At 39.9% G+C, this 15,949-nt stretch overlaps 2 protein-coding genes across 4 annotated transcripts; both read left to right on the forward strand.

Moving 5' to 3' along the window:
- Nucleotides 1-18: 18 nt before the first annotated feature.
- Nucleotides 19-6,389, forward strand: zbtb49 (zinc finger and BTB domain containing 49). 2 transcript variants are annotated; one of them, XM_047026392.1, is made up of 9 exons: nt 19-43; nt 154-237; nt 656-851; nt 1,051-2,147; nt 2,318-2,364; nt 2,525-2,598; nt 2,769-2,851; nt 3,690-3,851; nt 4,194-6,389. In XM_047026392.1, the coding sequence occupies exons 3-9, from the start codon at nt 700-702 to the stop codon at nt 4,919-4,921; spliced, it is 2,343 nt and encodes a 780-aa protein (XP_046882348.1). In that variant the 5' UTR covers nt 19-43; nt 154-237; nt 656-699; the 3' UTR covers nt 4,922-6,389. The 2 variants fall into 2 exon arrangements, with proteins under 2 accessions (XP_046882348.1, XP_046882347.1); XM_047026391.1 differs by having other exon boundaries at nt 26-237.
- A 2,999-nt stretch (nt 6,390-9,388) lies between these two features.
- Nucleotides 9,389-15,913, forward strand: LOC124471049 (neuronal vesicle trafficking-associated protein 1-like). Of its 2 annotated transcripts, none has more exons than XM_047025359.1 (5): nt 9,389-9,511; nt 9,830-9,979; nt 11,041-11,157; nt 12,909-13,019; nt 13,938-15,913. In XM_047025359.1, the coding sequence occupies exons 2-5, from the start codon at nt 9,851-9,853 to the stop codon at nt 14,139-14,141; spliced, it is 561 nt and encodes a 186-aa protein (XP_046881315.1). In that variant the 5' UTR covers nt 9,389-9,511; nt 9,830-9,850; the 3' UTR covers nt 14,142-15,913. The 2 variants fall into 2 exon arrangements, with proteins under 2 accessions (XP_046881315.1, XP_046881316.1); XM_047025360.1 differs by having other exon boundaries at nt 13,941-15,913.
- The last annotated feature ends 36 nt before the right edge of the window (nt 15,914-15,949 follow it).

Genomic DNA, 15,949 nt, shown 5'->3' on the forward strand with positions numbered 1-15,949 from the left:
AAAAGTATTTCTGTTCCGGGTTAGGAGACGGAAGTTCGTTTTGGTATTGTGTTGATATAAACACGTAAATATATATATATATATATATATATATATGTACGTAGATTCATGTTTATGCTGATCGTATATCTCTTGTGTTGTTCGTACATTCAGTTGATGTTTTTCTACTGCGTCGGCAAAGTTTTGCCGGAAATGATGTAGCTTTTTAGAATCAGAAAGTGACCGATCATCCAAAAGGTAAGCTATGCAAACCAGCCCAAAAAGTATTTTAGTAACCATTGATTTCAAAGTAACTTAACAACATTGATTCAATATGTTGTTATCATAGCTTTGCAATAATTGCCCAAATGCTATTTTTTCTGTATGGTGTGTTGTCGTAAAACCTACCAATAATATGCCGTGTTTTAATCAAATTTTGTCATGGGTGGTCTTTAAGCAAATAATATGAGTCTCAGCGGCATTCCAAACAGGGATCTTAAGTTTTAGCTATAATCTTCCCTTTTATATTTGTTAAATGCCACATAGATAAACGATAAGCAGACATGCAATACATTGTCCGCATATTACTACTTATGTCATTTCAATAACATTACCTGAGGACATGTTGGACCCAGAATGGTCATTGCACAGACTGTGTTTTTTCTCTATCCCTTAGTTACATTGATGGGACGAATTCGTGTGGTCAGCTGATGAGAAAACATGGACACATTGTCTAGCCACAGCTCATACCTCCTCCAGCAATTGCAAGAGCAAAGGATACAGGGATTACTCTGTGACTGCATGCTGGTGGTCAAAGGAGTATGCTTCAAGGCCCACAAAAACGTCCTGGCTGCATTTAGTTCCTATTTCAGGTGCTTGTGTATATCAGAAACCATAAATATAATTAATCTTATAATATGATATGGAAGTAGCTGGCCATTCTAGCATTCTTTCAAAAGACAGAGTCATTCTACTAATGCACAATAGCCAAATGTTTTATTTAGTCTATAAACTACTGGATTTAGCAAAGGCTAAGTTGTGAGATCTGATTTCAACTTTGTCGCCTTTCAGGTCCTTGTTCCAAAATTCGCCAAGTCAGAAAAATGACGTATTCCAGTTGGCCATTCAAGATGTTGGGGGAATCGGTCAGATACTGGACTACATGTATACCTCCCACCTGGATGTCAATCAAGACAGTGTGAAGGCCTTATTGGATATTGCCCAGTACTTGCAGGTCCCCAACGTACAGAACATGTGCAGCACATACCTTAAACCCTCTCTTCCAGGTGTGGAGAACCCATCATTCTCTCTGTCCAGCGCCCTCACCTCTGATCATGACTGCCTCCTTGAAACAGGTCTTTCTCAAGATGTAAACATCCATTGCCCTTCTACGGAAGCCCAAAAGTCTGTTTATGGCAGTGGTGATATTGACCATAACAAGAGACTGCCTATCACAGTGCCTCAGGGTACTGCTACCGAGACAACAGGAAATGCTCAGGCCACTCCAGAGAAGCAACTGGTCCATGGGTACAAGCTACGCAACTTTTATAACAAGCAGTACAAACAGAGGGCCAACACTGAAGGCCAAGGTCCTCTGGTGGTCCTCGAAGTGCAGCAGTTAGAATTTGGGGTCACCCAACCTGGGAGTATACCTGTCTGTTCTGGGAATACAGTTCAGTCAAACCCTCCATGTCCTCCAACGCAAATTGAAAAGAGTTTTAATTTGAGCATGCCCTCTTTAGAAACTTTAGCCACTCCTAACTCTGAAGGAATGGACTCTGCAGTCAACAAGCTAGTACGGCCGAAAAAGCCTGTGTACTTGAAGAAATATAATTACCTGCGGTCCCAGAAGGCCCTAGAAGAGATGTGTGTCGAACCAATCTCTGAGCCAGTTTTCAGCACCAAAGAGAAGCAAGATAATCCATTGGCCCATGATGAACTTCCAGAAGTCAGTGTCGACTGCCTCGCTGTAGAAGGTAAAGTGGTGTTGGAGTCAGTGATAAACACTCAAGTTTCTAGTTCCCCGACTGCTGATCAAGAGGAGCCTAATTCAAAAGCCGTCAATGACGTTGCTGAAGTGGCAGGACATAAGGAGTACTGCTGTATTATCTGTGGGAAGATCTTTAAACACCCGAGCAACCTTGAGCTTCACAAGCGGTCTCATACAGGTACATCACAGTCATTCAAATACATTGGCTTACCACCAAACACCAGAGTAATGCTGCTGGACAGTGTCCTTTAAGCTTTTGTGATTACCCAAAGATCAATTGAGTAGTGAAAAACATGCTGTATTGGCATTATGAGGAGGTCATCTTTTTTTTCATTGTTGTTTTGACAGGTGAAAAGCCATTTCAGTGTAATATGTGCGGGAAAAACTTTTCACAGGTAATAATTTATTGCTCTCTTTTGCAAAAAATATTGTTTATAATGTGCAATATTAAGAAAGACACAGTGGACAGTTTCTGTCAATTCTTATGGAGCCAATACAAAAGGATGCATATACCTAAAATGCTGACTGGCATTTCCTCTGTATATTGTTTAACAGGCAGGTAACTTGCAAACACATTTGCGGCGACACTCTGGAGAGAAACCGTACATCTGTGAACTCTGTGGGAAAAGGTAAAGTCACTTGTTTAGCACCCAAGTTTAGAGTATGTTGTACTGCATTCAGTGGTATGGAATCTCTGTGCTGTGACATTGCATTCAGAATAGTTCTTATTCAATATTTTTGTCTTTTTTTGCTGTTTTTTATGCTTTTATAATTATTGAGTGTCATATTGTTATCACAGTTTTGCTGCCTCGGGTGATGTCCAGCGACACATGGTGGTGCACACAGGAGATAAGCCGCATCTGTGTGATATATGTGGACGTGGTGAGTGCAAAAAAAGATGTGTTGGAATATCTGTAATAAAACCTCGTGTATACTGCTGTACAGGGCCTTTTGTCATGAGTGACTTTGACACCGAAAATCCTGACCACATTTCTGATGTGTAGTTATCAATTCAGTAAGCCCTGTGTGATTACAGATTAGAGCAGCAAAATATATCAACTAGGGAGGCCTTGATAGTACTGTAAAGGAGGTATTCTGTTTTTTACTAAGCTCAAGAGTTTTGATTGTTATCCTATTGGACTTAAAACCGCACTAAAGTCCCCTCATGAATAAGTCAATTAAGGGTACAAAAGAAAATACCTTCTTAACCACTCATTTACTTCAGTCATTATTTTCTGTCCAGCTGCTAATTTAAAGCCTCAGAAGGTCTTATCCATTCAACTCAATATTTTGAATTCCCACGGAGTAAAGATTTGATATGGTATCACACAAAATCAATCAACACTTGTTTATTACATTTAATTATGTCTTGTATAGTCTGGGTTTTGTATGCAGAACTACCATTAGCACAAAATATAAATATAAATCTTACAACAACATAAAAGTAAAAAAACATTTCATGATTCATAAAACTATTTAGTATTGTATAAAGTTACATAGGATTTCACCTGGGATGGTAGTTACCAAACTGTGTGTACACTGGCCTCTCTCTTTGCAAACATTTTTCTAAACATTCCATGCATTTCTCATATTGCGCTTGGAAAAGGGGGCCATGAATGCACACACACAAAATCATTTTGTGAAATGAGGGGATCTAAATATTTTCCAAGCGTACTGTAAATGTCTTGAAATGCAATGCATTCTGGACTGTTTTGCTCAGGATTCAGCAACTTCAGCAACTTGAAGGAGCATAAAAAAACCCACACTACAGATAAGACGTTCACATGTGACCAGTGTGGAAAATCTTTCAACATGCAGAGGAAGTTGTTGAAACACAAGGTCCGACATTCTGGAGAGAAGCCACATCACTGTGATACCTGTGGTATGTACCAGCCAATATGTACCATCGATGGTGTCTGTTTAGGGTGTGTAGAACTCAAGTTATTTACCCGTATGCAGGCCTTGTTTAGTCTTTCTTTAGTCTCAGAATGCAAACTTTCTTTCTTTCTTTGAACACTATACATTTTTATGGATAGAATATCTGGTTTGGTTGGATTGGAATTGGGAATCCAATGTTAGGAAACCAAGAACTCGTAATTAAACTCAGTGATCAAGTTAAATGAAGCGGCATCTTTCTGTGATCAGTGTGAGCAGCCGGTTGTATATTTTGACTTGCGTTTACAGGGTTACATTTACAAAACCAATACTTTAACATGCTCTACAGGGAAGCGCTTTATCGGCTCAGGTGACTTGCAGCGACACGTGCGGTCACACACTGGCGAAAGGCCCTACATCTGTTCATGCAGCAAGAGCTTCACTCGTTCTGCGCTTCTGAGGAGACACAGTATGCACTGCAAAGGGACCACAGATTCCAGCCCAGCCGTAGCGGTCTACAAAAAGCCAGGTTGTTCGAACGGTCCTCTATTCCCCAAACTGTCCCGTCATAGCAAACTGCGTACCACTACCGCCGAGCAGCCTTTCCCCGGAATTATGTCCCACCCGACACTGGACAAGTCCTCACCATCACCAACACATGTAGAATCTCCAGATCTCAGCATGCACCGTGGCGCCCCACCTACCTCAAACACTCTCCCAGAACTGCAGTCCTTTGTCCCCCATCACCTCCTCTCTTCCTCTCAGCAGGACAAGTGCCTCCCTCCCCCCCCCCAACACCCACCAGAACTTCTAAAGTCCAAACCTCATCTACCTCAAGAGGGCGTCTATGGCCCTTATTTGGAAAATGGAGCAGCAGGGTCGATGCAGGCGGGTCCAGTGACTCGAGGAGGGATGGGGAAGCATTACTTACCTGAACCGGATAATACCTGTGGACAACCAGTGGCAAACAGGCCCACTGGTGCACACAATAGGACCCACGAAGGGCAGTTTTTCTCTAGTGTGACACTGTGGGGTTTGGCAATGAAAACACTGCAAAATGATAATGATATGGAGTGAAATGTGGGTGATGTTCATAGGGGTGCATCCTAATTGTACAGTGTAGCCTGTACTTGTTTTACAGAGGACTCTTAATGTAATAATGTTGCGGTAGCATTTATTTTTTGACATTAATGGTCGTAGTTGGTCATTTCTGGCACCTCTGTCCACCACTACAGTAAATGGAACACAATGTTGTAATATTAAAGCTTATTTTATATACCCATAAGCAATGTATAGGTTTTGTGAAATACAGTCACTGAGGATTATATATCAATATATGTGCATGGCCATTAAATAATTTTTTTGTAATGTTTATAATATTGTTCTCAGGTATTTGTGTATGAATTACTGCATTGAGAGACTGAAAGAGACTGAAAGCAATTCAAATTTCTCATTTTAACGATTAAAACCTTATTACATAGAGTCCCTTTTGTATCTTAAAAACCTTTCCTTATAACTTTCTTTTGATCTTCTCTGCCTGTGACCTTGTTTGACAGTTCTGACTTTGGTGATTGTTTCCCTGAGGTAACATGACATCTTGGTTTGGCAGGGAATACTTTGGAAACAGGGCAGTTGCCAGTGTAATTGCAGCTGTGGAGAGTACAGTTGACCTGTAATTTCCAATTTAAGCGGTAAGGTGGTAACCCTGCCCCTCCTACAAGGATTCTTCCAGATGAATGTTGGGAGTTTTCCAAGAAGTGATGTACAGTTAGAGTGTGTGCTGGAAAGGTCAGCAAGTGGGCCCTGTAATGTGCTGTACAAAGCTATCCGGGGTGCTGTTTCAGGTGCTGACCGGGGCTTCTCCTGCCTCTGCGCTCAGGTTGTCACACTACACAAACACACTGCCTGTTTTACTGGTCAACCAACTGGCATTTCTCTTTAACAACCTCTTTATGGCTGTTTCATTAATTGTGTATTTGGAGGGTTCCACCCATTCCATACAGACATGATACACATACAAACATAGCACACATAACAAACATACAGTGGTAAGAAGAATACAGAGGCAGACACATAAGGCACACGCCGTGTAGCTAACGTTTCCCTGTGTTGTTTTCATCCCTGCCATTGGCATCTTCTTCCTTTTTCATCTTTAATGATCTTGATCCATGTTAGAAAAGTGTATTTCTTTAATATTGTTACACTGTTGATTGACTTAAATTGCCACTAAATCAAATCTTAGTAATTCATGGGAAGTCGGAGCTCTGATTTATGGGGTAGTATGGCGCAGATAGGGATAGTGTCACGTCCATGTCCGTGTCCCAATGTTTTCCCTGTGTGTTCTCCGTGTCTGTGATTACCTTCATCTGTGTCTGTGTGTTAGTTTTGGTTTGCTAATTGATTGGATTAGTTTCACCTGTCTCTGGTTTGGTCCTTGTGTGTATTTATGGTTTCTTCCTTGGTTTGTCTTTGTCTGATCCTTGTCTTGATGTGTGAGTAGTTCCCTGTGTTCCTGAATACTTTGATTAATAAACCCTTTCTTGGTTCATTTCAATTATGCTTGTGTCTCTTGCGTTTGGGTCTACCTACACTGCTACTTGACATACCTTCTGTGGTTCTATCATAGGTGGTGGAAAGAAAAAGACAACTGTCAGAGTATATAAAGTCTTGATGATTTGAGGCTTACAGGTTAATTTATGACATAGTGGGAATTCAAAGGTTCTGAGGGAGTTTTGTGTACTTGCAGCTGGAAACAGGAGTCTTCATGGTCATACTTTATTATCGTACTATAAAAAAATATTAAAGGGTAGTCTGAATTGATTGCTGCTCATCAGAGATGTTGACAATCCACCATTCCAAGTCCCCTAGCTTAGTTTATAAATGTCTTAGTCTTTAACTTCATGAATTATGACTAAGCTATGAGATCTGCTTTAGATACATCCCTTAAAAGAACTGTGTTCACACCACCTAAGACGATAACCTGAGTTTCCCAAGCAACGGGATGGATAGACGATTGCAAGCGTCATCAGGACTGTTTACCAAGAAATTCCAAAACACAATTATCATTGCAAACTCTGACTGAAATCACGCAGACTCAGTCTCACAATCCTTACAGTGAAAAACTTTGGATATTCATCCTTTGATAAGATCTTATTCAAATGATCCCTCAGACTCTCAAGGGAGGGCTCACATTGATCAACCCTGATCAAACATAACTACAGTCTAATGCTTTCTTCTCCCTGTACCATTGGCGTGACATTTTTTCACTGAAACCATACCACTTCTCAAAACAAATTCATAATTAAGCTATAATTTCATATTTACTTTAAGAAAATCTTTGTAAATACTGTAAATTGTGAGGAACTACCTTGAAACAATCAAACCGAGGCAGATTTACACAATTAAAAGACATGAACCTTAACAGCCTCATAAACTCGTACGCTAATCAGTGCAGACTGTCAACCAATGGTGTGACTGTCTCCTCCGGTCGCTACATAGCCCCTACCTGAGGGGTCAGTCGTCTTTAACTACCCCATCACCCAACGCATGGGTGATGGTCCTTCAAATGTCCTGGGTGCCGTCACTTCTGAGCGGGTCTTCCGAAGCTTTCAGGAAGTGCAGCTGGGAGTGTCAAAATATGCAGTGTTTGGGGTGCTGCTGTTGACCACCTCCCAAACAGCCAGTGGAGCAATTGGGCAGTATGCGGAAAGTCTGTCCTGGTGCAGCATCACCACGAGCCCCCAGCCAGGCATGCACACCCGGTACACCACCTCATAACCTCGGCAGACCCCTGCCAGTGGCTGCAAAGCTTGGGGGACACCCCCTTCATGCGGGTGGGACAACACACCCAGACTTTGTCCCCAGGTATGAAGGCCTGGCACCGGGTGGTGTAGGTCCTATTCTACCACCCTCCGGAGTTGGCTTGGGTATAGCAGTCCGGTAGGACCATAGGAACGGGGGAAAGTGGCGATCCTATTGCACCGCATTAGTCTCGGGCCTCATTGTGAAATAGTCCATAGACATGAGGTTGTGGCAGTTGCCAGAGTTAGCAACTGGGAAGGGACCAAGAATGAACACGCCTTCTTGTTCCATGTAGTCCTCAAGGAGGCATTTTAGCTGGTGGCACGGCTGTGGTTCAAGGCCATCCCTGCTGCGTTGCCATAGGTTTGCTTATGGCCTTGGGCGTCTCGATGGAGAGGCAGACAGGAGATTTAACTGTCTGGGTTGGGGCAGGCTGACATGGCACAGGGTTACTAGTGGGGAACAGCTTGGATTTAATGGGACAATACCTGAATATCACTTTATGGCAAATCAAAGAAACACATAGGCCCCTGGAGAAATTATGTGTTTCTTTGATTTGCCATAAAGTGATATTCAGGTATTGTCCCATTAAATCGATTCTTCATTCAAATTAACCTAATCTCTTATTCTTAATACCCACACACCACTGCAAACATGTACAGGGGGTGGAAGGTGAGAGGCCTTGCGGTCACAGGAAGGACAAAGAAGAGAACATGCCAAGTGGATAAGTTAGGTGATACGTTTCTCTGAGAGAAAAACTGTGATTGTAGGCGAGGTCTGAAAACCTCTGCCGTGGCAGTGGCTTACACATTGTTATGGGTGCATCAGAATACCAGGACATGACAGCATGAGTAGATCAGCTGTATATACATCCAGATGTGAAGTGAATTAAGGGGGTTTTATATGATGAATGAATTCAATTAATATGCATGCCAAACTCATACATTTTATAATGACATTTGAGACAGGGATGGAAGAGGGAGGCAAGAGGGAGGGGGGCAGGGAGGTCTAACTAATCTACCTCAAAGCTTTTATTGTGTAATAATACCAGTTTTTTATATACATACAATACTCTAGAGTCTAGACTGTCATCCATCTATTCTCTGCCATGACAGCGCTTGTTGCTGCTGAGGCCCCTTCATTTCTCATCTAATAATAAATACAAACATTTAAAAAAAATCCCAATCCCATAAATAGCATTTTAAGATTATGGAAATGTTGTGTTGGCAATGTGCAGACTGATTGCTTTTTTTGTTATTCCCGGTTGTAAGTAGTCCACCTTATTTAGCAGACACAAGCATTTTATTTTTGTCCTTTGAGCTTGAGCTCTACCCTCTTCTCCATGGCACTGTAGCTTGTTAACAAGCTGAAAGACATGCGTGATGAAATTCACACCATGGGAAGGTTCTCAAGGTTCACAGCACAGTTGAGGCTGACTACTAATCACCCAAAAGCTCAATCTAAGTGTGTTCTGTAAAAGCCTTGTTATAATGCACAACCCTTACAGGAATGTGAGTCTGAGCCATAGCAATGAAGTTGAGAATGGTCCTTCTCAATTGTATCAGCATATCTACTCAATTCTTCAACAAGTTTCTTTCTGCCATTATGAACAGCATTGTATTGATTGTTACAAAACAAAAAGTAAAATCTAAATAGTTAGGTATGATTGTTCACAATTGGAACGTGCAGCCTCTTGTCATGTTTAGTATGGATGTGATGATGCTACGTAGCCTTGCAGTGCACAGACCTTGGCCATATTGTGTATCCACCTCGTATATCGGCTGCGTCACACCTACAGTGACTGTCTACCCTTTCCTCAACAACAGTCTAAGAAATCCAATCGGAATAACGAAATAACGTGAAAAGGTAAGCACTAGACTAAGTTTGTTTTCTAAAATGCAGGCGTTTTTCATTTAAATGTATGTGTTTTATATCTGCGTGGACCGCTAATGGAAAGCAATTATTTATTGCGCTTTGTGGGTAGCGTAGGCTATAATTGTTTTCTTAAAAGAAATATGTCAAATTCATATATCTTTACAGAGATAATCAGATGTGATATATTTTGTTTCGATAATGTATTCAGAAGAATTGCACCAAAAGCTAAATACGGAAACAATCATTGCATTTAATATTTAAACGACATAGGTCGTCAGACAGTCACATTTACGGATATCTTCTGAACAGGCATCGCAATCGTCTTTGAAAATGGTAAAACTGGGAAATAATTTTAGTGACAAGAATAACGCAAAGGCCGTTTCCGAAGATGGATTCGACACCATTCCTCTCATAACACCGCTGGATGCTAGTCAACTGCAGTTCCCTCCAACAGAAAAGGTAAGCTAATCATTAAATTACTAGGTTAAGAACACAATGCATGCTGCTTGGTCAGTGAAGGGTCCTTCTTTCCTGTCCTTTTTAAATGAATAGGTAGAACAGGAAGACCAAGGGCCTAAGGGAAACATACACGGTTGAAACGTTTTGTAAATGATTTTCCATGGTGCCAATATAGTGGGCCAAGTCAATCAATGTGTCATCAGGGAAAACAGTCTGTAAACACTATACATACATTTTGCTATATATGCCTTTATTTTTATTTTTTTATACAGTAAATTATCCCCTCTCATACTGCAGACAAATGGAGCATAGCCTATATCATGGTTTCTCAGTGTGTATAGCCACAGAACAGTATGTTGTGTTGTTGGTACCAAATTAACGTTTGGTGGAACTCTTTAGTACCCTGTGTGTGGATAGGAAGATAGACGTGTAGTTAGTAGCCAATAGATACAGTACTATTGGGGTAAAAAACATATAAAGGCTGGCTTTTACACGTTTTTTAGATGCCAAGATAGAAGGGAGATAACAAAAACATTGATTGTTGAAGATTTCACAACTTTTCCCCCCACCCTTGTATACACTGACACCAATACACATTGATAAAGGGTTAGGAGTTAAACTCTTGATCTATTTTATTCAGTGCTTGAAACTAAACCACATGTATGACATTTTTTGAGACTACAAGTAGTATACTGTATACTGTACATTAGAAAGGAGTGTCTACATGTATGGACACTAAAAGCAACAATGCTATGGAATGTGTTTTTTTATGGTAAAACAGAAATATTTAAATGGCCATGTGTCTTCCAGTGAAATGTGGAGCAAATTTGCTGAATTCTGAATTCAATGTATTGGTGACACTTTTGAAACATCATAAAAACCAAGGGTACTTAAACTCAAATACTTAAACCATTATTACTGATTAGTCTGAAGGACACATTGTAACAAAGCTAAAAAGGGCCAAACAGTAGACACTGTAAAAACAATCACCTATGTAAAGCACCTAATAAAGTAATGACATTGTTTAATTTCCTTTGACACCTGTGATATGTTCCTTACAGGTGGTGGTAAAGACCAAAACAGACTATGATGGGGAGCACAAGAAAGGCAAGCTGCGCCCCCCGAAAATAGCAGAGTTCTCAATAAGCATCATTGAAGGTGTCTCTGAACGACTCAAGGTAAGACACACATGAAGCTCATAGAAAGTAGAAAACCTAAATCAGAGTCAAGTTTAATCGGAAAGTAAGTCTACACAAACAAGGAATTTACTTTGGTCGGCAGGAGCATACAGTAAACATATAATAAACAAATAAGAATCTTAAAAATGTGCGTGCAGTCCTTAAATAAACAATATAAAATTGTAAAAATGTACAACAAAATACTGACAAAACTGTACAATATAAAATATTAGTCAAAGTCTAAATAAAAGAGTACAGTAGGGCTGTATACAGTAAAGTGACAGAGGAGCGTTCATTTAATTGACCATCATTCTGTTAGCTGTACCTGTATAATCATTTTAAGCGACTATATCATCTCTTAAATACTACAATGGGCACATGAATACAAATTCCGCCTGGCACTCGTTCAGACCGAGCACCTCAAAGGGTTGTCATAATACTGTAACAACCGTCTACAATATGTTAAGCTGTATCGCCGAGAGTCAATCTGTCTTTCTGAATCCCGGGGTGTTTCTGTCTGCTTTGCTCCCCCCCACTTCTCCTTCTTCCCATTCCCCTGTTAGTGGTGCTATCCTGGGAGAAGAAAAACATTGTGATTCATTTAACCCCGCCCCAACCCTTCATTAATTCAGCTGCTGCTGCCATGGCAATGCCCCCTCAATGCTCGCCACTTTATCACTTCCTGTAATGTCCCTGAGACTGAGGCAGATATGATGCTTATAGATCACCTCAAAGGTGTTTACATTTTTGCAACATATGGTCATGGTGTAAGTGGTTGTATCAATAAGGGCCGTGATTGTGTCGAAAGGGTCGGAAGAGGGGGATGGGTAAATTTGCCTGGTAAATTAAACAGTAGACAACAGATGAATACATTTATGGATCATGTTCATGCATTCAAAATGATGTATATGGTTTGCCACTATTTGATAATCCTCAATCATTTGATCAGTCACACCAATTTGCTCCCGTCAAAGAATGTCGACCATTGTAAAAACAGTGTACATGATTTAAAAGGGTATCATAATAGATTAATGTGCTTTCAATAACAAACACAGTAAGAGACAGAATTGGCTAACTTACTTTACAACTTTGCACCCTTCCTATTAGACATTGGATGTATTCATTTGATTTTTGACTGCAAGATTGAGACTTACTGTTGCACTGTCACCTATTGTTTTACAAATACTGCAGTATACTGAATGTGCTGAGGTCTGAAATTCAGATGTCCATTTAAATTTTAGCCATATCTATGATACATCAATAGATGATCTGGATTTACACAGTAGAACCAAATCTACGCTTACTCATGAACATCAAATACCAATCCGTGTGTGCGTCTTGGAAACTAAGATTGAGCCTCATCAGAGGAACAGCCACCAACACCTCACTCGCTTTTCGTCCCTCACTCCTTTATTTCTTCACAGATCATTAGTCATTACTCAAGTATCTCTATGCAGTGAAATTCAGAGAGTACAACATGTTACAGATTTCTCTCATCTGCACTCCCCTCTAGACACTTCTAGATGCACTGTTTAATGGGAGAGATTTGATGTCTGAAAGTAACTTTTACTTTCTTGTGGTTTTACATTGAGAGCAGTGACCAAATGCTAATAAATTAGCCTATTGATTGTAGTTCTAAATAATGTGAACTTCTTACAAATGCATAATTTCATTTAAAAATAAACTACTTTGTTTTTTTCAGAATTTCTACATTTATTGAGTAAAGCCTGACATATTTTTTGTCTCCTCAGGTCACTCTGTTGGTGATTTGTGCATTGGCCTTCCTGGTCTGTGTGGTGTTTCTGGTGGTCTACAAAGTCTACCAGTATGAACAACCTTGCCCCGAGGGCTTTGTGTACACAGTAAGTATCTCCTTTAACTGAATAGCCATACCTTTACTGATGCTACACCACCCTACCAGGACTCTTGTTCTCATATTTTTGTCTTGTCTTGTCTAGAAGCAGAAAGCATTATACGGTAACAATTAGTGGCATTATAGTTACAATGTGTTTGCCCATGTTTATTTTTTCTAACTAAAAGCTTATGAAGGCCTTCATCTGGTTCCTGTACCTTAATTTCTCAATCGTCATTCTCTCATACTTCATATCTCTCCAAGCCACATTCCCTAAAGCTCTCCTTTCCTTTTATATTACAATTAGGTCTCTGGAGACTAACTTGTAGTGCTGAGATGCTATTAGCATTGCTATTAGCTTGGCTGCGATCTTGTGTCTGTTTACAATGCACACAGTGACATAAAGATAAATAATTAGCTTGGTGTCATATTGCAGTCCACTGCAATATAAGAAAAGAAGAATAACCTCCTTTAAATCAAGTTTTAAGTATTTCTAAATTATGCAAATTATAGTACAGGCCATTTCTTTGTGGAATAAGATAACATTTTTCAGTTTCCACTGTATGCGTATTTTCACTACATTTTTTGTGTTTTCTGGGAGAAATATTTGTGTAAGTCTTTTGATATTTTATGCAACAACTGTATATAAAAAATTGTGTATTAGCTGATTGTCATTTTGTATAAAATGTATATAGTGATGTGGAAGTGTGACACTGGGAAATAGTGTTTGTCATTCATTAAATAAGTAAGTTATTCAACTGTTTGAGAAAAATAACGACTTCAACAGCAAATAATGTAATAACCTGCCAATAATAACTATATAACTGTACATAAGGGGCAATTAGGGGCAACATTTTTAAATCACTCTCTCCCACTCCCCTTTTCTTTCTGTCCACCCCACCCCCTTTCCCTCCCACCTTCCCCACAGCAGCAAGGCCGGTGCATGCCAGCGGGGATGTATGGCTACTACCCCCCTCAGGGCCCAAGCGGACGTGGCCGTCTCTTCACCATCATCAACCACTACAACATGGCAAAGCAGACCATCACCAGGTCTGTGTCTCCCTGGATGACCGTCATGTCCGAGGAGAAGTTCACCCAGCAGGAGACAGAGACCACCCAGAAACTGGCCTAGGAGAGGGAGGGGGATCTGGGTTCTGACTCAACCATTTAAAAGATAACGTGGTGCAATTCAAGCAAACCCCAAATCTGGTCATCATGGATCTTATTTGAGGGGGTTTAATGACAGGTCCTTAGCTGTGGCACTGTTTTAATCGTTAAAAAACCTTAACTGTGTTGTGTTTGAGAACTACAGAATTATTTCAAGTGGGAAGTGTAGTCATATTGAATTTGGCTATTTCGGGCAGTGCAGGGACATCACTTGGGTGGATTTCTGGTTTGTTTGAATGCTGTAGCATTTGTGGTTATTTATTATTATTTTTTAAAGTGGCAGACACTTACACAGAGAAACAACTCGCCACTGGTACACAAATATACTGACATGGACACGATCGCAGACACACCTTTGTACATACACATACGTTACAGAGCAACTCTCAAATTGTGAAATGACTGTCAAACATTGTGTCTGCATATACACATGCACGCATTACTTTAAGCTACTGCATTCCACACAAAACATCTTTAACAGTCTTTAATACCGTAATACCAAGTACTACATATCAGAAGTCAGCATGACAGATTTTGCCTATGATATCTGGGAATAGGCCTCATTTTTCATTAATTTACTCCCATTAAACTTTTAGTAGAAAGTACTTAACAATTACATTGCAGAATTTAGTATACTCAGTATAAAATGAGTATACTCAGATATTTAAGATTATAGTCACATTATATCATGGGTGCCCTTTTAAATGTCATATTTGGGGTTTGGCAGTAAGGTGTAAAAACACTATTGCTGTTTAGAAAAAGTTGTTATACCAACAATAACAACAGCCAATTAGCCTTTAGATATTTTTGTTCCTACACACTAAATTAATTCCACATAATGGCTTGGTTTTCTGTGCAAGAGTTAGGAATAGTCCAGCACTAATAAAACCTAATTTAATGGATCAATCTGTGTCAGGGAAATTAGCTATCAAATTGGCAACAGAAACTAGACCTTCAGACGCACAGTCACTCTATTTCACGGCATAACGTTAATGTTATGTTGTTGTCTATGCTCGTGAAAATAATTGTACAGTGGTTTTGAATGATTTCCGTAGCTGTCACCGTAGAAGGCTATGTATTATATACCAGGCAGAGTGAAGCATGTAGTGGAAGTCAAGAAGTCACGTAACATTGCTGAGATAAGTACTGCAGTTTCACGCTCAATTGCTTTTACATGTCTTACTGTTTTTAAGTAGCGCCTTTTGTTGGTGCGGAATGTGTAATTTAGTTTAATATTGAAAATCTGAGGACACGATCTGTTACAAAGAAGGAAAACATTAAAATGTCCACCTTTCATTTCCTATCCATATTTTCTGAATCCTGAATGCAACATTATATTCCAACAAGAAAATGTGAATTCAACTTTCCTGAGCCTTGGTGTGTCAGAAATACTTTAATTTCAGTGTAAAGATAGATTTTTAAACAGCCCTGTTTCACTAGTCTTAATCAAAGTAATAATTGGAACAACTGTTCTGCTTTCACTGGTTCAGATGACACAAATTAACCGATTGTCAGAAACAATCTCATGAATCATGCTTCCCCCCCCATTTCTAAGCATGTTTTCTGGAACATAGATGCTGCCAGAGCCCACATTTCCACAGATCTGTATGTAATCCACATACTCTTGATTTGACAGCAAATTATGAGGAAAACTCAGTCTGTATTATCTATCAGCTAGTGAATGTGTGGATCTCATGCTGTAATATGGGGTATGTAATAAAAAAGGAAAGTGGACAATTTCATTGATGAACTGTATTTTGTTTTATTGGTTTA

The sequence above is a fragment of the Hypomesus transpacificus genome, chromosome 9 (genome assembly GCF_021917145.1).
Source record: "Hypomesus transpacificus isolate Combined female chromosome 9, fHypTra1, whole genome shotgun sequence".
Classification (NCBI taxonomy): Eukaryota; Metazoa; Chordata; class Actinopteri; order Osmeriformes; family Osmeridae; genus Hypomesus; species Hypomesus transpacificus.

Bases quoted from the DNA above. Each gene is read 5' to 3' on its own strand.
- zbtb49 (XM_047026392.1), top strand. From the start codon at position 700: ATGGACACATTGTCTAGCCACAGCTCATACCTCCTCCAGCAATTGCAA. The intron at 2,599-2,768 runs GTAAAGTCACTT...TTGTTATCACAG, and splicing joins TGTGAACTCTGTGGGAAAAG to TTTTGCTGCCTCGGGTGATG. The intron at 2,852-3,689 runs GTGAGTGCAAAA...TGTTTTGCTCAG, and splicing joins GTGTGATATATGTGGACGTG to GATTCAGCAACTTCAGCAAC.
- LOC124471049 (XM_047025359.1), top strand. From the start codon at position 9,851: ATGGTAAAACTGGGAAATAATTTTAGTGACAAGAATAACGCAAAGGCC. The intron at 9,980-11,040 runs GTAAGCTAATCA...TGTTCCTTACAG, and splicing joins AGTTCCCTCCAACAGAAAAG to GTGGTGGTAAAGACCAAAAC. The intron at 13,020-13,937 runs GTAAGTATCTCC...CCTTCCCCACAG, and splicing joins CCGAGGGCTTTGTGTACACA to CAGCAAGGCCGGTGCATGCC.